This window comes from Camarhynchus parvulus, chromosome 1A, assembly GCF_901933205.1.
Source record: "Camarhynchus parvulus chromosome 1A, STF_HiC, whole genome shotgun sequence".
Classification (NCBI taxonomy): domain Eukaryota; kingdom Metazoa; phylum Chordata; class Aves; order Passeriformes; family Thraupidae; genus Camarhynchus; species Camarhynchus parvulus.
Window position 1 is genome coordinate 6254797 of NC_044586.1, and position 21921 is coordinate 6276717.

At 44.9% G+C, this 21921-nt stretch overlaps 1 protein-coding gene across 1 annotated transcript in view; it reads right to left on the minus strand.

The window, feature by feature from the left end:
* IQSEC3 (IQ motif and Sec7 domain ArfGEF 3) overlaps positions 1-21921 on the minus strand; it is a 97928-nt gene that overhangs the window by 34163 nt on the left and 41844 nt on the right. Inside the window, 1 exon segment of the mRNA XM_030960919.1 lies at positions 4447-4729. Coding sequence (XP_030816779.1) covers positions 4447-4729 — 283 coding nt within the window.

A 21921-nucleotide genomic window follows, 5' to 3' on the forward strand; every position in this document is an offset into this window, starting at 1 on the left:
AAAATACCAGCAATTTTCTTAGTGATGGGGTTGGCCACTGCAGCTGCAGAGGTAGCTGGCTCAGAGCTCTGTTTACTCCTGATTTAAAGAACATTTGCCTAATACTTTCACTGCTGCCCTCCCAGAAATGGTCTGCATAAATGTTGCTAAAAATCACCCCCCCAATAAACATGGGTACAGTGTCATTTACCACAAGACCTGGCAGCAGGCCTTTTGGATAAACAAGGACATCTTATATCCTGCCATAAAACCAACACTCCTGACATGTCTTTGAAGTTAGCCTGCCTGGAAAGAGACTGAACTACCCCTTGGCCCATTCCTTCAGGATGAAGGCTCATGCAAATAAATGTAAATTACACCAGTAACCTGCAAAGGCCCAACCCAGATAGTTATTGCTGACAACTGACCGTTGAAATAATGATCTGGTTAATGAAATAATAATGATCTGGTTAATGAAAATGTAGAGCTAATTGTGTTAGGAGGGAAAGAGGAACAAATGAGAGGGACAGAATAACAGTAAAATGCAAAATAAAGCAGAAGCAAGAGCCTTGCAATTATCTGAGGTTTCCAAGGAGGTGACAGCCATTCTGAAAACAAGAAATTCATATGCTCTGATCTTATTAGAGGCCAAGACAAGATGTCATTGCTGATCTAAAGTAAAAGGCCAGTTTATCTCATGCAAGGACGGTGCCAAAAATGGCAGACTTTAATAGCTAGTGAGGAGAGATCCTTCTAAAAGTCCAAAGGAACAGAGCAAGCTGTCAGTACCTCGATAAAAAACATCACCAGCTTTTTGCAGTCCATAATCTCAGTCCTCCCAAAGGACTAAGGCATTAAGGAGCAGAACAAGATATGAAGTGAGAGGACTCCTAGATCTGAAGTGAGAGGACTCCTCATCAACTAGTCTGTTTTCTAGTTCATACCAGGGGTGCAAGGCTGGGTTCTGCCTGTGATCCACTGCCCACTGGCACTGTCCAAAGCAAGGGGAATCCTACAGTATCTTTCAGCAGGCATAACAGGGACAGGGAGTGTTCCAAGGGATACTTGAGAAGACTGGCAGAGCTATATGCAGCATCCCCATAGAGAGAAGTGCCCTCCCCACTCTAGTTTGCTAGCAGTGGGTCTCTGTCTCTTTTTCTTTGCTGTTGCCCAGACATTTGCTGCTTATGGATGTCTGAGACATCCTCATTTGCTGTCAGATCGAGCTAACTGACAGTGCAAAGGAATTAAGGATCTCACACAGCTGTAGCCTGTGTTCTTCCCCTCCAGAGGAGGGAAGGGCGTCTGTTAGCACCACGGCAGTCACGGGTAATGGAGATATAAGTTTGGATGGCTGGAGGAACCTTCTGTTCTCATCTGAGAGCTGAGAAAGGCCAGACATGATTGGCCTTCTCTTGCTCCTAATAAACCCCATGAATTACAAGTAATTGCCTACTTAAAGCTACTCTTCTCTGGGGAATGATCCGACAGCCGGCGCCAAAGGAAGGGAAGAGCAGGAGGGGGATCGGGGGGGATTTCAAAGAAAAATTAGCTTAATACATTTCTGGGCCTCAGTATGAACACTCATTCTAAGCAATTGTGGCTGAATTAGAAATGGCTGTGAAATATCCACTGCCATGAGGGATAGCATATGAAGGGGGATTTAACAAGGTCAAGGCAAGCCAAAAGGCAAGCCAAACTGCAGGCCTGGATATGGCCAAACATTTGAGGTGCACATCCCCATGGCTTTGGTGCCCATAGGCATAAATTTATAAATCTGCCAGGAGAGACCAGGGCCTGATCTTATTCTCAGTTAGCACTGGTTTTCTACCCAGGTTGCCACCATGTTATAACCAGGAAAGAATCAGGCTCAGGGACAGAATCTGAGTCACTCAAGGTAATGCACGCATCATAAAAAAATTAGAAAAAAAAGACTTAAAAAGCATACATGTCACTCATTCTTAATGCTTCTCCCTCCCTCCAGCCTCTCACAATGGAGGACATTGCTATAAGGGATATTTGTTAATGGAGTGTTTTCCTTCCTCCATGGGACACGTGCTGCCCTTCAGCACCGCCCAAGTGTATGTATGACTGAAAGCATTTTCCCTACATTACAACAGAGCCTAAGCACAGGGGAACTTTAGTACTTGAGTCTCTGTTCTAACCTCCCAGCATAGAGTACTTCTGCTCTGTGCACTGTCACAATTCTCTGCTTCATGGGGTAGTGTAGGGAAATAGAATATAAGCAAATAAAGGTAGTATAGAAAGTAATCTTAGCCCCTAAAAGTTGCAGCCAATTACTAAGGATTAGGAGCAGGCCTGATGTTAACAGGCCACAGCTGTAGCCAATAAGAAGAAGAGTGTTATAAAAGAGTGGATTGGTTGGCTGAGGGGAACTGGAGTTGGTTGGTTACTGTGAGGATAAGGAGGAGTCAGTGCCCAGAGGAGCTGCCTACAAGACGCACGAAGGAGGTACGGAACTCTGGCAATAAGGAACCTTTGGGATATAATGACAACAGGGTAGGGAGCAGGGAGAGCCATGAAGTCACTCACCAACTCTCTAGGATGATGCTGAGGGGCTACGGCTGGTCTAAGTCATGCAGAGGAGGCTGCACTTTACCCTTCTTCCTTACTAGCACTCAGTCCTCTCTCAAAAGGTAAATGTGACTTCAATTGTGCAGTGAAACTAAAAGTGTCTCCTTACACCTTTTTCTCTTACTGTGAGTTCTATTCCTGTATTACAAGTTCTGCTATAAGTAGTGTTCTACCGGGACAGCACTGTGCAGGTCCTATCGCTGTTATTCCCGTTTAAGAAAACTACCTGATGAGTAAATTGATAGGAATACCTATAAAAACACATACTACAGTGGAAGAATTAGTACTCTTCATTGCCTGAAAATCCCCCTTTCCAGAGCTGAAGGCAATTCACTGAAGACACCCATGAGTCTGGAGAGGCACACAATTTGTAAGGCCCCTTTGGTGTGAGGAAGGTGGTTTCACCAAGGAGATAGGCTCAGTCCCTGCAAGGTCAGTTCTGCGAGGCACCAGACATTAATGAACAATCAGCTGAACATGTCTCTCTTGTTCACATGCAGCCAGGGCAGATTTGGCCTCTGCTGCAAGAACAATGATAAGGCAACATGACCTTAAAGCTAAAATAACACAGGACAGACACTCCCCAGGACAAACCAGAGTAGCTGGAGGATATCAAGGAGGCTATGAACATGCAGTCAAGATGTGGCCCACCCTGAAGATATTCACATTAGCTTGTGAAGCCACTTAGTCTCTCTTATTTTTTTTTCCTGGTGTGAAGCAAGAATTCTGTCTGAGTATGGAGTGTTTTGAGAAAGACAGGGCTAGAGAGCGAAGGTCTCTTTTGCTCAGAAATCTGTTGGTCATTGATCTGACATGTATGTTTAGGGACAGCATCTGTGCCTTGAGGGAAGTGGTAGAGAGATGTCCCAGAAGTAGCAGCTTCTTCTGTGGAAACCTCATTAGCTGAGACCCTTCAGCTGCAATAGCACAGCTTGCACTGAACTCTCCCCCTGTCACTTGTCCTCCTCACCTCACAAACTGCAGGGTGTGCATATCCTACAGCCTCTGACTGAGCTGCCTTCCCAGGGAAAAGGCACAAATTGTGCTTTAGGTTCTGTTTTGCACAACAGCTCTCTTGGACTGTGATCTGCAGAGATGAGCAGGGAGGGACACATTCCACCTGTAAGGAGGAGGCCAGCTGCTATTAGCCCCTGTCCCAGTGTCTCCTGCTGGGAGTCCACCAGGACACGCAGCTGGAGATGGGCAGCTTGTGCTCTGGAGCTAGGCTGTAGCCCCAGGCACAGAATGCAACTCCTAGGACTGAATGATTTTTCTCTTAGCCTGGTAAACTTGCCTAACTCTTCAGCATCCTCCTCTGGACTGAGGGCAGTGGTGGCAGCAGTGCACAAACATCGTAGTAGATGCTGTGCAGGACACTCATTGAATAAACCCCACTTTCATGCTAATGCAGAAATGTGCTGGGGGCCTGCCCTGCATGATCCAAGATGGCAAGATGGTTCTTGGAGACTCACCCATGAGGGAAGTAATTTGGAACAACCAGTTGCCAGGAGCCCTATTGACAGTGTACACTTATGAGCAAGGCACTACCCTTGGATGCTGCTGCTTTTGGCTGCCTGCAACCCATCTCTAAGCCTACACTCACAGCTGGGTTTCTAGGTCCATTTTGGACCACTGAATCCAGGCAACAAGAAGCAGATGCCAGCAGGTTTTTGTGAAAGAGTGACTCAGTCACAGGTGGGGAATCTACTTCCTCCATCAGCCTCACGTACCCAAAGGGCCAGCTAGGCAGGGCAAAAGCTCCAGGTGAACAAAAGGCTAATGTATTTGCTGAAAGTCATTCCACCACAGTGCAAATTCAGTCCCACCCTCCCCAGCCCCTTCTCCCACAGCCTGAGGAGGAAGCCTTGGTACCTGTTTATTCTTTAGGTCAAGGGAGAGCTCATAATCGGAGGCAGCCGCATGGGAACACGAGGCCGTCCCTTTGCTGCGCTGCACTCTCACTGGGGAGCCCGTGTGGTGGAGGCTCGCCTTCTGCACCAGAGGGGAACACCCCGCTGCCTGCTCTTCTTGGAGCTCCTCATGCTGGGCTCTTAGCGGGTCGGACCTGCCTTCCTGGCCACTCTGTCTGCCGGCCTCCTTCGGATCCTCCGTTTCACACCCGGCTTTCTTGCTTGTGGAACCGCTGGGATCGTCACTGTGAACAAAACGCAATGTTTTGCTTTTTTATTTGTTTATATTATATTTGATTTATGACCATGTTTGTTGCTGTTCACTATACTCGTTCCCTGAGCTGCGTTTTAAATGTCTAGGGAGCCTAGGCTGTCAGGGGTCTCCTCCAGTGATGGATCAGGATTGGAGGTTGATCCAGCCAAAGCTCTGATGCCTCCCTAAGGGCAGGCTCCCCTTTATGAACCAATTCTGTGACTCCTCAAACTGCCTGGTTGCCTCCCTTCCAGCTGCTGCAGTTGGAGGAGGTGGAGAGCCAAGGAGGGTGTCATGGTCTGTGGACACTTCTCCTGCCCTTCGGAGCAGCTGGCAATCACCCCTGTGCACTTGCCACCTACTGCTCAGCATCTCTGCACATCCTGAGTCCCATCTGGCATGGAGCCTGGATCCCAAGGAACCAGTTTCCTCTTGGAGTTCCTAAGAGCATGTGGGAAATGGGGCAGGGATGGCTGAATGTTTCTGAGTTTCCAGAGAAACTCTTGGAGACCTGAGAGGGGGCAATAGAGCCAGCCAGCTCTGAGATCCTGACCCTTGAAAGAGTGTCTCCAATACAGCCATAGCAGACTGCAGAGCTTCCATGAAAGAAGCTGCCTCTTCCTCACCCAAAAATTGCTGTGACACTAAGATCTTGTGGAGAAAGGAAAGTTCTCTTTTCTCCTGTCAGCCACAGCAGCAGCTGTGTGAAACCAGGGCCTGACAAAAGTGCACCCTAAGATACGGGACATCTTGCTCCAGGCAGAATGGGATCAGCATGTCTGATCCATTGAAGTGATGAGGAAGTCTGTACTTAAGCCCCTCTTGCAAAGTATATTCCAAAATCATCCAATTTCAAACAAGATTTTGTTGTTCTGGGGTTCTGTTTGAACCACGAGAGTGTTTGTTCATTGTTACCTTAGCCTCCTTCTGGTGGCTACAGAGGAATAATTTATGATTTCCAAGAGTGTGCAAGCCTACATGGACTCTGGCTGCTACTGCACCAAGTCCATCAGATACAGTTCCACTGGTTTCCAAGGGATGAGCATTCAGCTGAGAACAACATCCAGTTTGGATATAATTACGACAGAACCAATGCATTTAATTTCACTGAAACCAAGGATGTGTATTGCCTCCCATACTTAAACGCTATTAAATGATTTAATCCACTTCTGAAACATATCTCTTTCTCTTGGATTTGCTCCACATAAAACCAATTCTGCTATCAACTAGATAATAAATCATTTTATGATTGGTGTTGATGTCAGAGCAAAAAGAGGGAAATTAGATATGATTTTATGTAGTGCCCAAATTACTTAGAAGCATTTAAGTCTCATTTTCGAAAGTGCTGTATGCCCTTAAGAGTCCAAATCTTCTAGTTGTAAATAGACTTTGCCTCCTAAGCCTCTGAGCATTTTGCACATTTACTAGTACTTTAAAAGGAAGTTTGTTCTCTCCAGTGGCAGCTTTTCTGTTCAATAGATTAACAATCAAATTTAGAAACATTCCCGCGGTTTCTAAGAGGGCTCCAAATCTGATGAGCCAGACACTACCACAACTTCAGAATTAAGAAAGATGAAGGATTTAAATTTAGAAAGTTTCTTCTTTTATACACATGCTTATAGTCACCAGTTAGACTTAAAAAATAAATTCACAGAAGAAATCAGTCTCTTACGTAAATGCTCATACATAAATGCCATATAACCAACTTTGTCAAAGAGTATTAAAATGACATCTTTGCATAATCATCAGCCAGGAAATACATTAAAATTAAGCTTAAAACTGTTCTTTTTGGTTGAACACCTTATCAAAGTTTGCATTGTTCTATTCCTGATGCCACAACTTTTCCTGCACCTTAAGATATTTTTAACTCTTTATTTTTAATTCTTTCTCTTCTATGTCTATCCACATAGCAGGAGATCTTACTAAAGGATTTTTCCCTTACATATCTCACTGTAACATTTTTATTGGCAGCCCCTGTACTGTCTATTCTGATTTTAACCAGCAGAGCAGCAGTTTTTATCCTCAGCCTAAGGGAAAATCAGGTGACATAGATTTGATCACATTTTCATTGAAGTGCATGGCAAAAGCTTCCCGAGCATTTCAGTGGGATCTGGACTGTGCCCTATAAAGCACTTTCAGCTAGATGCATAAACTCTCATTCAGCAAGACACACACTCCAAATTGCTCAGCTGAGTCAAGGCCACAGTGCCCAGTGTGACCTCCTTTAGGGCAGGTCAGCCCCGAGGCAGTCAGATGGAGAACTCGCCTTCCCCTGACTCCCCTTGGAGCCTGAATGGACTCTAAATGCCAGCAAATATTCCCTGACACGATGGTCCTCTAAGCACTGGCACATGTGCTTAGCGCTGTTTTCCTGAGGACTCCACTGGCTGGTCTGGGTAGAACATGGAGTGTAAGAGTTTGCGGCGCCCAGTCCTGCTGCTCTGTAAGGAGGACATCACCTCTCGTGGGTGCATCTCTGCTTGGTCTTCTGTCACACACAGTGCAGAGCCTGAGCGAGTAACATTCACAGCATGTCCTGCATCCACTGGCAATATAAGAGTAAAATCAGCAGGCTTTGTATAATCAGACCAACCTAGATTGGGAGGGAAGGCTGGAGGTGTCTACCCCAACTCCCTGCTCAAAGAAGGACCATTTTCAGATGCAGATAAAGTTAATCTGGGCCATTTCCAGGCAGCTCTTAAGTATTTCAAGACATTAAGTTGCCCCAGGCTCTCTCCCCAGCCTGGACCCATCAGTCCCTGCTCCAGCAACGCTGTAAGAATGCTGGTCCCCACCCTGCCACAGCTTTCCCCTTTATATAGCCATGGACACACATGATCTGGACCCCAAAGACTGATGCCTTAACTTGACCTTGGACTTGCCACAACACCACAGACCTGCTGATGATTGGGCTCTGTCTGACCCTAGGTACCCTCTCCACACCCAATTGTGACCCTGGCCAATGAGGCACAGGGTGTTGGACCAACCCAAATTGCTCAAGAAGCCTCCTTTAACCTCATTAGGCATTTAGGTTCTTCTTCAAGGCACAGGAGGGCCCTAAGACTGGAAGGGCTATTCAGCCACAGATGTGTGAGAAGCACCATCCCCCTCAGCACTGTTCCCCCAGGGCATTCCTGAGGTCCCTAAAGACTGTGCTGGGATAAGGACATCAGCTAAGCACACATACACATTAACCTTGCCTTCCTCCTCCCTGCACACTCTGAGCCCAGTGGACACAGCCATACAGAATGGATTGTGCTTATGCATGGAATTTCCTCAGGGTCAAAATTCGGTCAAGTCAAACTCAGATTCCATTGGAGCACTCAAAGGCATTTTTCAGCTAGATGTTTTTATGCTAAATATAAAAATTTTAACCCCATGCTGGTTTGGCTGTGGTGCTATCCAGGACGCAATAGCAAACACTCCTGCTGAAGTGGAAGTTTCTACATGTTCTGTTGTGGGGAAAAAAATTCATAAAAATGGCTGAACCATTGAACCATTTTTAAGTTCTTTCAGTGTGAAAAAAATCAGGGAACAACAACAATAACAACATAAAAGAAAGCCGACTTATTTCACCTTTGAACAAACCTGGGAAATTTCAGCTTCAGCAGTAAACTTCAGTGACTTTTAAGCAGTAGAAAAAAGGGGTAAAGACTGGTTTTGATGAGCAGTCTGAATGTTACCATTACAGCCCTATAGTTCCACTTGCCAAACCTGTATTTCTCCCAGGTTTACTCTCATCTTGAACCTGTTTCTGAGGAAGTGTTTTGGGAAGGCCAGTTCTTGGTTTTCTAGTAGCAATGACTGATGAAGCCACAAATAAAAAATAAAATACATTGCTAAAGAAATAAAATGCATTGCTGCAGTGAAATAAATAAAAACTTAACAAGCCTGAGAGTTTTCCTCTGTCCTGAGTGACACAGTTGATTTGCACTGGTAGGACGCAGGATTTTTTAACAAAAGAAGGTTCAAGAGCTATTATGGTCACAGTAACAAAAAAGCCAAACAGAGGGAAAAGTAATGAGGGGAAGGATGGAAAGTATATGAAAGATCTCTGGGGAAAAAAATGTTATTAAGTAAATTAGGGGGATTCACTTGCTTTCCCTTGGCCAGTAAGCAATCAGACTCCGTGGCTGTGGGATGAAAAAAGGGAATGGAGCTATTGCATGTTCTGTTTCTTGGATGAAAAAATTGCTCTAACCACCTGTAACAATTAAAAGCCCCATGCAGAGCCTAAGGTGTGAATCCCAAAGTCCCAGCCAAACTCCAGCTAGGTCAATTAGTTTGAATCCCAGCATCAACCCCTGCAGTTTCAGCTGTAGTAAGTGTTCTTGCTGTCCTCAAGTATCATATGCCACCATTATGCACAGCTTTTACAGTCATGCAATCAGGTAGAGAAGGTTTGGAATTTCTTTGAATTCTGTCTGATTCAAAGTTGCAATATTAATGTAAATCACTTGCAATCAGGTAAAAAGGAAAACTACAAATTTAGCTGTTCTCTTCTTCCTAGATGTTCCTACATGACTTTTATGACCTACAACGAGCCTAGTCACTGTTACAAATAGATTCCATCTGCTGTGGGAAACATCTCTCATGTTTCAGGTAAGACAGCTTTGTTAACAGAAATGGTTACTCCAGACAGTCTGACTCAGGGCTTATATAAAGTACTATCCCCAGTCTAGCATTTCAAAACAGGGATATCAGGGTTGTGAGCTGAATCCCAGTGCTTGTTTCGAGAAGGCAGGATGGTGACAAAGCTCTCACTGAGACAGTTCAGCTGGGACCCATAGATATTTTTATTTAGCACAAGTAAATCAGACTTCTGATACTTAGCTTTTATGTACAGGTTTCTTGGGAAGATTTTATATAAGGATTAGAGTAAGGGAAGGATGAAGGGAGAAGATGGAGGACAAATGTTATAATAGTGAGGTTTTTTTATTACTCTCTTTTTTCTCTCTCCTTGCTCTTATGGAAGCATAAAGACCAAATCAGTGACACAAAATTACCAAGCCAGAGAAGCCATATACCCATTTCTAGCTGTACCAACTCCACGTGTGTGCACAGAGCTGTTGTGTCACTGTCTGTCCTGGGAGAGATACAACTGCTTTGCACTTGCTAGAGCATCAGGATGTTGCACTTCCTTGCACTCTCCTCATCACCTCTTTGCTGCTGGAAATACATGTTTTCAGCTGGGAAAGGAGCTGTTTCCAGCTGGGAAAGGAGAAGTGCAATTCTAATTGACAACTGTGGAGATGAACCATGGTTATCTATTGGATCTTGACTGTCAGGCTTAGACATTCCCATACTTCATGACTTGAGAAACAACACACAGCCCCTTCCCCTCAAACATCTCAAGGCCATTTCAAGGCAGACCTGCAGGCAGGAACACACAGGTTGGATGCTCCAGACATTCCCATTGCACCACTGTCAAGTACCAGGATCAGTTCACGGTCTGAGAGGAATTTTCAGAGCTCTCAGAAAAGTGTTTGCAGGGTGGCTGAGTGACTAAACAGGGCTCAAGGACCAGAAGAGCCACTCTTCTCAAGGACAATAATGTTAGTCCTGTAAGAAATTAAAACTGAGCTTTGCCACTGATCGCTCCAGAGCTGCAGAGCTCCCATGTGGTCACCACACAAAACTCATCTCTTTGTGCCTTCTCTCCTTTTCCAAGAAGAAAAAAATTTGCACATAAATAAGAGCAGTAACAGAGTAACAACAAATAGCAATGGTTCCTCTGGATTTGGTGGGTGGTTTTAGAAACTGAAGAAGAGAATGTTCTTGTTGCCAGGTACAATGGTTATGCAAAAAGGTCTAGCTAATCATACCGAAGGAAGCTATGGCTGTGAGGAGTTACAAAAGTACTGCAGAGGCTGATCTTAGCTCTTCTTTGTGTCTCTGTGTCACTCCAGGAGAAGACCATATTTCTGTTTCCCATATATGACTTACCAAATGCCTTCTTCATAGTATTCAAGGTCAGTGAGCAGGATTGTGACCTGTAACTGAGGCAAAGACTACCTGGACTAGTTGTGAAAGACCACAAATTTTATGCATCCATTTCTCAGTGCTCCTTATGAGGATTGGTTGGTTCTAGTACATATACTGTTCTTAAATTGCTGTAAGTGATTAGTAGCCTGATTCATTGCCTCTCATGGCCTTAGACTTATATGAGACTTCAAAGCTTCAGAGATGTCAGAATAAAATTTAAAAAAACCCTGCAAAGTACCATATAGAGAATTAGAAAAAGAGTTAGCATTAACATTAGCTAATGCCAGTAGAATGGAGTCCAGATCCCAAGCCTGCAAGAGCCTGTACTTCCTCTGTCTTTCCTAAGCTTCCCTGCTCAGGAAAAAAAAAAAAAAAAACCCAAAAAAACCCTAACAACAAAAAAACAACTGCTGACTTAGTAGGGTCCAAAGTGCCTTTTCAGTTTATTTCACTTCAGTGCTCCCTGAGGATACCCATGACATGTGGTGAATGGGTTCATCAGAATTCAATGGAAAAAAAAATGGCTGAGACAGGCTTGGTAATATATTATGGGATCTTTTCAAGGTTCAGAGATTCCTGACATGCAGGGGGCCTGAGTGCAAAAGAATTGCTTCTGATTTGCTAAGAAGTTCAAGTTTTAGGGTGATTTGGAGGCAATGCTCTCTGGGAGCCTGCTGAAACTGATGGAAGGCAAATGTCTCTCCTGCCAGAAAGGCAGGGAACTTGGAACTTGATCTTGGCAAGTCATCCCCTGCCAGCCAAGCTGCAGCTTTCTCAGACAGTCTCCCCCAACGAAGACAAATGCAGGAACAAGATTCTGATTTTGTCTACATTCATTTAACACCTTGCAAAGCAGTGGCATCAGGCCATCTTCTCACACTAGTTTTACCCAGGAGGAATTAATGGTAATTAGCCAAGCTCATTACCCATCCCAGAATATATTAGTTATTTCATAAAAGGTCTGGCACACACACACCTGTAAAGTAGATTTGACAGTATGGTACAGTAGATATATTGGAAATCAATTAAATTTAACACCCTTTAGCATGGACTGAACCAGGCAACATCTTTTCAGCACCACTTGAAGTTTTTTTGGTGAGATGTACATTAAGCAGACAGAGAATGCAATAATACTAGCAAGACCCTCCCATCCCACAGGGACCAACATGCTAAAGTCAGTGCCTTAATTTCAGATTTAGTCTTTAAACTTGATCCCCATGTGCTGTGTAATTCCCACAGTGTTGTGTTGTTGTGCCTTTTGCTACAGAAGAGCACTACAGGAGCTGAATGTTTCTGAGGTACCACCCCATGCCATCCTGGTGCAAAGATGATTGTCCAGGTCTCAGACTGGGCTGGCCACCAGTCTCAGGGCCTGGGTCTGCATGGCAAATTTCATCCACCAGAGGAGTAATGCTTTTCCAAGAGGACAGGCAGGCTCCTCCAGAGGGTGGCTTGGAATAACTAAGACAGCTCTCACTTTATGAGAAGTGGTGTTCATGGTGCAAGGCTGCCTGTTCTGGGTGGTGTGGGTGGCTGTCAGTTTTTTTCTTGTAGTTCCTACATGTGCCTGGATGACACCTCAGAATGGCCCTTGGGCCACCTCTCTGGCACGCCCCTCTTTCCTCTTCCCATCCATGCCTCCTGTTTCACCAGCTGCAGAGCACAAGGCTCAGCTTAGGAGCCCCTTTCTGAGCTGCCTGTCACACCTTGGGGCTTGGCACCCCGGGCTGGTTGCTGTGCTGTCTCTGCAGGTTAGACACAAGTCCCACAGCCTGGCGCTGCAGACAAGGTTACTGGTGACTGCTTTGAACAGGGCTCTTGTGCTTCACTGAGGTGTGAAGAGCACCAAGTGGACACTGAAGGCATAGGAGGTCCTCCTCTGCAGGGTTTAATTACTTTTATTTTAACCCCAGACCTCTCTTGCTTCTGCAATGTTTGGTAAACACGACCTTTTAGAGAAAGAAAGAACAGATGGCACCCTGCATTAGTGTTACTGCCCGCTCAGCACCCCGGGAAAGAGAAACTTGGCTTCTCAGCAGCAGTCTTTCTGCCACTTCGAGTCAGATCTCTTGGCTTCTCATCCCTGAGGCAGGTTTGAACATCACCAAATTCGCTGACAAAAGCCTGCCGGTGCAATCATGCAGAAGATAGAATTTCACTGCTAAAATGAGATGAATTCAGGGCTGGGAGGCAGCAGAGCCTCTACAAGGCAAGGAAAGCTTGCATATCCCTCAGCCCATTGCTCTCCCAGTCCAGCAGTGAGCTGGGTGAGGGACATGGCTCTTGGCATTTATAGACCTGGGCAAGGGCTTCTCTAGTCTTTTTCTACCTGCTGTGGTGGACTCTAGGTTGGACTGCACCTCTGGGCTCCTTCCTGAGGGATCAGGGTAATGGATTTGTCAAGGCAGAGAGTGAGCCACTTCACAGGTAGATCTTGGTGTAACTCAGATAAATTTTGTTTCTATTCTCAAGTATCTCAGCTATTTCATCTCTTGTGATTGCTGCAGCCCAGTAGAAGGTCACTGCTTGTGTCAAACCAAACAGAAAGAAGCGTTCTTCTCCTCAACATAAAGAGGAACACGGCCATAAATCACCATCCCCCTCAATACAGACAATGCAAACAGCATTCACCAGCTTTATCCAGATTTTAGCTTTGCCACTGTGTTCAGATCTAGAGGCTTGCATTGCCCTTTGGCTGAAGACCAAGATAGAAACAGCATGGTTAGCATTCCCTCCTCCTTTCCCCAATGCAGTGACCACCCCCACAGCCTTATGCAGTAGGCACAAAGCTCTACTTTTCCAGTGTTTAACCTATTTTTTCTCTGCTGCTTCCTTACACTCTGATCCACTTCATGTCACATTTCTTCCCTGAGGCCCCATTTCTTTTTCTATCTTTTTAAAATTCCCATTTGGAAAACAGGATGACTTAGCAGCTTACACATTTGGCCACACAAGCTCATGTTTCCCTATGGCACCTCAACTTTTCTTACCTATGAGGAATGGAAATTTTTCCTACCCCTATTCTCTGTACTTAGACATGGAACTTTTGGGGCAAGATCATAAAAACCCATGAAGTTTGTGTAGACTCAACCGATCCTACTGTGTTGTTGAGCAGTATCCTGGCTGGTGCTATAAATGGCTTTATTCCAGGGGAGGATCTAGCCCAATATGCTCTATTTTAGGACATTCTGTATAGTCCTTATCAGATCCAGTTGTACTGAACAGCACAGCAATAATTTTTAAAACCACGATTCTGCACCATTCTGGTTTGTGCATCTCCACTTACCCTCTCACATCAGTGCATTCTGGGAAATTACAAGAATTGGTTATATTTTGCCAATGACCTCTGGAAGCATGTGGAGAAAAGCACTAGCAATGTACACATAGGGTAGCCTATCTCCATCTTCCCTCTTTCTGCAAAAGAGGGAACGAGAGGGATTGCAGTCAGCCCAGACAACAATAACAGCATCATAACCTGCTTACAGCAAAGCAGCACCATACCAGTGTGGGACACAACAAAGGTGACACACAGCTCTAATCACCAGGCAATTCATTTCCAGTGGGATGATGCTACAATCGAAAGGTGTGTGTCTAGAGAATCGATGTGCCAAGCAGGAGTTGTTAAAAGTTAGTGGAACACACTTCCAAGTGATGTGGCCAGAGTTAGGTTTCACAGTCTCACAAGAAAAATCTCACTGAACTCAGACCTTGTTTATGACACTTTTATTCAGGATGATGTTTTCTCACAGAACATGGAGTAGTCTCCAGCTGTTCTGCAGTTTTTGAACAGGTGAGACAACAGTCCAAAATACCTCCCAACTTGTTTGAAAGCACTCCCTCCGCTATCTACTTCTGTTTGCAGAACTACTCAAAGTGGCCTGAGCAGCTGTACAGTGTGCTCCTCTTCAGCATTTCAGACTCTTCAGTTCTTCCTGAAGTGTAGGGGGATACAATATAAGAAAAGAAAGATAGTATAGAAAGTAATCTTACCCCATTAAGGAGTTGCAGCTGAGCCAATTAGCAGAGATTGGGAACAGGCCTGATTTTAACAGGCCACAGCTGTAGCCAATAAGAAGAAGAGTGTTATAAAAGAGTGGATTGGTTGGCTGCTGTGAGGACAAGGAAAAGTTAGTGCCTAGAGGGGTTGCTGATAAGAAACATCAAGGAGGTAGGAAACTCTAGCAATATAGAACCTTTGTAATATAATGACAACACTGAAGCATGTTAAAATCTGCCAGGGACATGTGCATGAGAAGGAACTCTAGTGCACAGAGATGTTTTTCCAAAGGGAGAGCTTAGTGTATCCAAGCACAGAGCCTGTTCCATAGGGGTGACCAGAATATGAACATTCATAGCAGTGAGTTAGTATAGCAGAGCACCAAAAAGACAAAGGCCTTTGGATTGGCATCACACTATAAGAAAATGTGTAATAAAAGGCCACAGTCTCATTGTGTCACAGCCAAAGAATGCTGGCATGAGCAGGATTATTCCAGACAAGGGCCCTGCTCATTTATCTTCTGCTCATATTTTCTTGTTCCCTGCAGTTCCTTCTTTCATTTACACTATTTTTTATCTTCCTGCTTTTCCTGCTCCTTCTCTCCTGTTATTCTTCTTCTCTGTATTGTATATCTGCCATCCATTTTTCTTACAGTAGCACTGTTAAATTTGTCAGAATGAGTCTCTCTCCCTTTTTTTTTCATCTCTTTGCCCTGTGTGTCTCTGTCATGAAAGCCATTAACAAGCATGTGGACAGAGAGTCCACAGAAGAAAACACCTGTCAAGTTCCACAGAGCACACCTTGGTGTACCCAAGGTCTGGAATGGCTCCATTTTGAGGGTGGGTGCATCTTGACTGATGCAGATCAGGTCAGATGATATTAGCAGCAGATTAGGATGAATGGTGTGAGCTCCACCATCGTCCATCTGCCGTTATTTTACAAAGCATCTGTGCCCGTTTTCTAGTGTTAGATACAGGGCGATTTCCAAGGCTGGCACAACTTCTTCCTATGCATGTCTGTAGCATTATCCCACAGAAAACACAGGATAGAGCAGGTGTTTATATTGCATTCCCCTGGTACCAAAAAGTTTCCATGGCATGGACAAGAAGTTCTTTGCAGCATAGGAGAGAGAACGTGAGGATCATCTGCAAGCCAGAGTGAATTGCCCAGTATTAATGCCACTACCTGATCTCAACAGCTGAGGAATGTGGCTCCCACAGCTGTAAAGTTAGCTATGACTGGTCCCCTTGCACACATATCACCATGGCCCAAGAAACAGCAAATACTGGTGCATGTGGGAGAAATGCACTTGGATCCAAGTCTAAATTCCTCTAGGCAGGACCCACCTAAGCAACAGAAGCAACAGGGAAAATAAAGAGCTGGAAGAACATGTGGCCAGGCAATGGCTGGATACAGCTCCAGGCTCTCAGAAAATGTGTCTGATGGGCATGTTTGCAGTTTCAAAATAGGATACTTCAAGTGTGTTTTCTTCAGCCTCTCTCTCCTAGCATCTTCCACCTTCCTGAAGAAAGGTGTTGATAGCAGCAAGTAAAGCAACCAATGTGACAGGGAGACTCCAGATTCCACCAGAAGCATTTTTTTTTTGCCTGTTGAAGAGCCAATCTATTCCTCACTTCTCCACCCTCATGTTCTCCACACTTGCCTGAAAGTAGCTGCGCCAGCTGTTGGAAATACCAGCAGGGAAATACCTGTGTGGGAGACAGTGCCAAAATGTCCTGGTGGAGCTCCTCTACAGGACTGAGACAATGCATCTGAAACTGACCTCCTGTTTCTTTGGATGCTTCCAGAAAGAGCCATTCCTCCCAGGTCATAGTACCAGAAGATTTCCCAACTATACCTCCCTGCAAGACATTCCCAAGGTTGTTGGTAACTATCATGTTAAGGATGTTTTCTAAAATATTTTTTGCATATAATTCTGAGTGTTTCCATATTTGTCCTAAATCTACGTTTACTTAACATCTTTGTGATTCTGGACTTGGGCTCCTGCAAAGCAACTGAAGCTGCTAATCCTCAATGTACAAAACACCCATAAAAAGTGAGGAGTCTGCTCACTCCCAAGCTTAGGAAGAGTTCAAATCTGGGTCTAGACATTACTCTTGGCTCACATCTTTGTGTCAGACTGAAATCAAAACTCTGAAAGCTGTGAGCTGGGGGAATATTTACGTGAACTTTGTTGACCCATGTCTGCCTGTTTGCAGCTTCCTGCAATCTCCAATGGTACTATGTGGAACAGGGTTATTAAGTCTGCAGGGATGGAAGAATAAGTGATGAGCTGTTAAGAAGCAATAAAAAAAATCTTCTCTTTGTACCCATGACCTCAATAAGAAAAAGAAATGAGAAGCACAAACAGGATATGCTAGCAAAGCAGAAATGTTGCTCCAACTTATGTGTGTTTTCAAAAGCAGTGCTCTGGAGGACTTTGAGGGAGTGGAAGAAGTGAGACTATGAGCTTTGTGTATGGTCATTTGTCCTTAGAGTACACAAGACCATGAATGTAGAGGCCTGCTTTGCACTGGAATGTCTGCATCCTGTTCAGATTGACCTGGAGTCTTCCTCATTAAGAATCGGAGAAGAATTCAGCCTCCATGGTGCACTAATTGTAGGAACATGCACTTGACACTGCCAGCTGGGGGCCAATTAGGCAGAGTTGTTAGGCTTCTTTAAGGGGAAGATTATTGATCTGATTTGATACAGACTAAAATCATCATTGTGCTTCACACCTGAGCCAAAGCCACGGAACAGCACTGAGCTGAGATGAAGCACTGACCTCCAGATTCTATATACAATATCCTGCCAGCAATCCTGAATCAGAAATTATAATTTCCCATTTCATGAATTGGATTTGCATTTGTCCTGTCAGGCAAGGTCAGTCTTTCACAAGTTCAGATAAAATGTTGAGTAGTTCAGTTGTTTAACTGCAATGCTTAAAGAGCCACTGTCCACCTGTTTATCAAGGTACTTCAGTGATGTCCAGAGTAAGCATCCACTTGGTGAGTGGTTCAGTTCTCAACAACTTCATGGGCCTCAGCCTTAAGGGACATAGCAATCACAACCCAGACAAGGTCTTGGGAATTTCTCAGGAGGATCTAACTGTTAGAGAACCTAATGTGACCCAAGGGTAAAGGGAGAGCTGTAGCAGAAGGAGAGATGCTCCTGGGCTACAGCAGTGAGGAGTCAAAGAGGGACGTGGTGCTGTGACTGTGCAGTGGATAAAAGTCATGGCTCCTTTGTGCCAGCATCTTCCAACATGACTTCACAGGACAAAGAACAAATGCATGTTCAATGGAAACTGAGAGTTCAGGTAAAGACACATGAAGAGTCAGAGACAGAGTTGTCCAGAAGTAAATGAAATCAAATTTTGGGCTTTAAGCATGTGCTGCTGAGGGTGCAGCATAGTCATGCAGCTCGGAGAGCTATCTAGAAAGATGTTTGAAGGTTTGGTTTGAACAAACTGTCCAAAATCTGTCCATCCACTTATCAGCCTCCCACATATAAAAATGGAGCAACCAACTTCCTCCAGCAAGAATGGTGGAATTCACATTTCCATTTCAGTACTTTGGTAAGTCACAAGTGGGGCAAGAAGGAATTTCTCCAGAAATGCAAGGAAGGCTGGCTTGGAGAAGTAGTCAATGGTTCACATGTTTCCTTACCACTAACTGCTGCCAGGAAGCAGCCAATGGTGACAAACCCAGCAGGCACTTTAGAAATTAGTCCACAGGGGTTCAAAGTTTAAACTATATTGAATTATAATTTCATTGGTCCATGATCATGAAGTAAACATTCTGTAAATTAGTGGCTAATCATGTTTTAACTCTGATCTAAGCAGCAGTATCCCTATTGGAAAGTGTGCAAAATATGAACAGAGCCAGCTTTTCCAAAGATGTTTCAGATCCTAGCCCTTCTTCCAAGTACACACCCAAGCCCTTCCAGAAGATTGCTCTCTCTTCCTGAGAGAACTGTCTCCTTTGCTTTAAAAGCAGGTCAGGTCTCATCTGCCATTCTTCCACAACGCTTCAGCACTCCAGTGCTATTCCCAAGTCCATTGCCAAGGCAGACCTGCCCCTGATGCTTAAAGTTCTCTGTAGAACTTTTCCCATCACAGGAGGAGAGGTGATTTTCTGCTGATTTCCTATTCAGCACCACAGAGGCAGACTCCGAAAAGCCTATGAAAGGCAACTGAATGAATATACTGTTCCCTCCAATTGTGACTCCATAATTTCCTCTCATTACTCTAATAGAAACAAATCTTTCTAATCTCAGCCCTATTACCTCACACAAAGGAAAATGGTCTGTAATCCCGTTAGAACTGGGCTGCTGCTGGACACATTTTAAGGTCATTGTTCTGGGATGCCAGCCTTCACTCTATGTGACTGGGAGAAGTGGGAAATGCAATTACTAGGCTATTCAAGTCCCTAGAATGAAACCCTGCCATTAATAGGCAAAAGCCAGTGAGAAAAAGAGCCGTTGCTTTATGAAATTGTAGGGTTTGGCTAAATTAGAGTCTAATCAGCACCTCAGTAAAGGAGCAGGGTTAGCTCCTACTGCCATCCTTGGAGTTTCTTCATGTCACTCAACCAGATATTCAGCATCCCTTATGGAAACCCAACCTGCAAGATGCCTTATGGTCATGAAGCTGGTGGTATACAAGTCCAGTGGAGACAATGGTGAAGGATTTATACTGTCCTTTGATATGGGAAAGCCCTTACAGTTCAGGAACAGAAATCTGCCTGCTGCTGCCATCACCTCATCCAGTACTTTGGCTTTGAGCTTTTTGGCAGAATCTGGGATCAAATCTGTCTCTTAATATTCATGGCCTACAGCACCAGTTTTGCTAATTGCTGGTGCAACCCAGCTAAGCAGCCAGGTGGGAAATTTGCATTGCTAAACTTGTGGAGATGCAACTTCCCCACAAGGAATTCACACTTGGGAGGAGAGGAGAGGAGGGGGCTCGCTCTGCTTGTGGCAGTCAGTGAAGCAAAGCAGAACAAGATGAGTGGGAATAATCTGAACCACCTCATTGAGCTGGCTTCTGTTGAGTGGTTAGACACTGACATGTTCCTAATCACTCCCATCCATGTGAAGCCAAGGCATTTTTAGCTGGCAGCAAACAAAGAGCGAGAAATCTTGCAGAGAAATGTTAGGGAAGACCACACAAGAACAACAACGACCATCACAAACCACAAGCAGAGACAAACTTTTGTCCCAGATTGTTCCTGGCATTCAACCTCCAACTGTTATTCCCTGCATTTGCTTCTCCTCCTGTCCCTCTCTTGAGCTGTATGGCCGCTCCTGCTGGTCTCTCCTGCAGTCAGACAGCCACTCATGTCACTGTTTTGATGTCCCTTTTTCTCCTTCTCTGCTGTGCTTTTCCTCAGTCTCCCAAAGGACTCCCGTCCCACAAGATGAGTCTGGGCTTCTGCTGAAAACAGAACGATTCTTGCAGGTCGCAGACAGAAGGGATGTGGGCTGAGGTACAGCTCCTGCTAGAGGAGGAGGGAGCAGCTGATCACCACTGGAATCTCAAGTCCCTTGAAGAGCTGAGAGTCACTTCCCTGTTTATGCTCTTTATTAGTCCCTATTCTCTTTAATCGGCTTAGACTGATGAGCCAAGGCAGCGGTAGGGATCAGCCAGGCTGTTTAATTAAAGGATTGCAGCTCAGCCTTGCAGTTTGGGGGTTTGTGTAAATGAGCTGCAAGTACATTATTTAATCTGCTGTGCTGAGAGGAGTTGGGGCATTAATGAAGCAAACTCTAATTAAAACTAGATGGCTGATGGTTATTAGTGGCATCAGTTCTGACAGGATTTATCTCATTTAGGGAAATCATCAGAAGGGGAAAAGAGAGAATAAACCCAAGGTGGTTTATCAGAATTCACAGCAGCACCACTTGTGACTGGCTGTCCATTCAGTGGGACACAGAAGAGCTGCACAGGGAGCCCCTGTGTACCAGGCTCTCCCACCAGGAGCCCTGATGAGCTTATTTAGGGATATGCTTGGCTCACCCAGGAAGTGATTGCCTATTCAGGCTGTCTGACCCACATATTTCAGTCTTGACTGACTTTTGTTCTGCCTTGGTCCAATGGGGAACCTGTTCATGATTTAAGCAGGGTGACAGACTCTGTAAATGATATGATGTACTTCTCCTAGAAGCCTAGTGAGCCATTCCAGAACACCATATGGATATCAGCTCCATGCTGACTCTGTGTTTTTCCCTCTCTGATGTTCTTTTGCCTTCCTCACTGCATTGTATGTGTAACTTTGGACATGAAGGAAGCCTGTGCTGACTGCAAGACCTGGCAGAGACTAGGAGATGTTTTATGGCTAGCAAAAAGCTAAATAGTGAGTTTAATAACTCTCTGCCTCTTTCTCACTTTGAAATAGCCATGGTGGCTTCAACCATCTTTATCTCTGCATAGAACATTGTGTTTCACACAGACAGATTCAGGACTGCTGTTGGGATCTGGAGGCAAGGACACAAGAAAGAATGACTGGGGGAAAAAGTAAGGGATGCATGAGGCCTGCAGTGTGGGGCAAGCTACAAAAGGCATCAAATGGACAGGCATAGATCAGTAGGAGAAGCCCAGATGCAACATGCTATAGGGGTCATTGTCATTCATCCCAAATTCAAGATTTCCTGGCTCACACTCATCTTCAGATGCAAAGTTGTTAAATTACTGAAACAGTTGATCATTCCTTCTTCAATTTACCTGTCCAATCCCAGCAGAAGGAGGGCAGGCAAACTCGGACTCAAGGGATAGGCAGGGCCTTTGGGAGTCAGCAGGACAAAAGGAAGGCCCGACAAAGAACAGGACAAAAATGATCCTAGAGCTTTAGACTGTAGGACTGACAGCCTTGTAGAATAAGAACATTCTAGAAACTAAGGCATCTGATCAGAAGCAAGATGGAGGCTGGGACAAGAATGGGGCAGGGTCAAGGATGAGGGTATAAAGATAGGACACTATGGCAAAACTGATCCTTAGTTCTAGACAAACTAGAGCACTTAAACAAAACCCCCTCACTCTGGAAATAAGGGAGAGGTGGCTTTCCCTAGCACAGAAATCCCCAAGGTCTCCTCCTCTGCTGTCTCCTTTTCCTTGCCAGCATCTCCCCATCTGCCATGACAGGGCTTCCATGTAAACTTCCCCAGAGCCTGAAAGCCCCCAGCACAGAGTGATCGTGGGG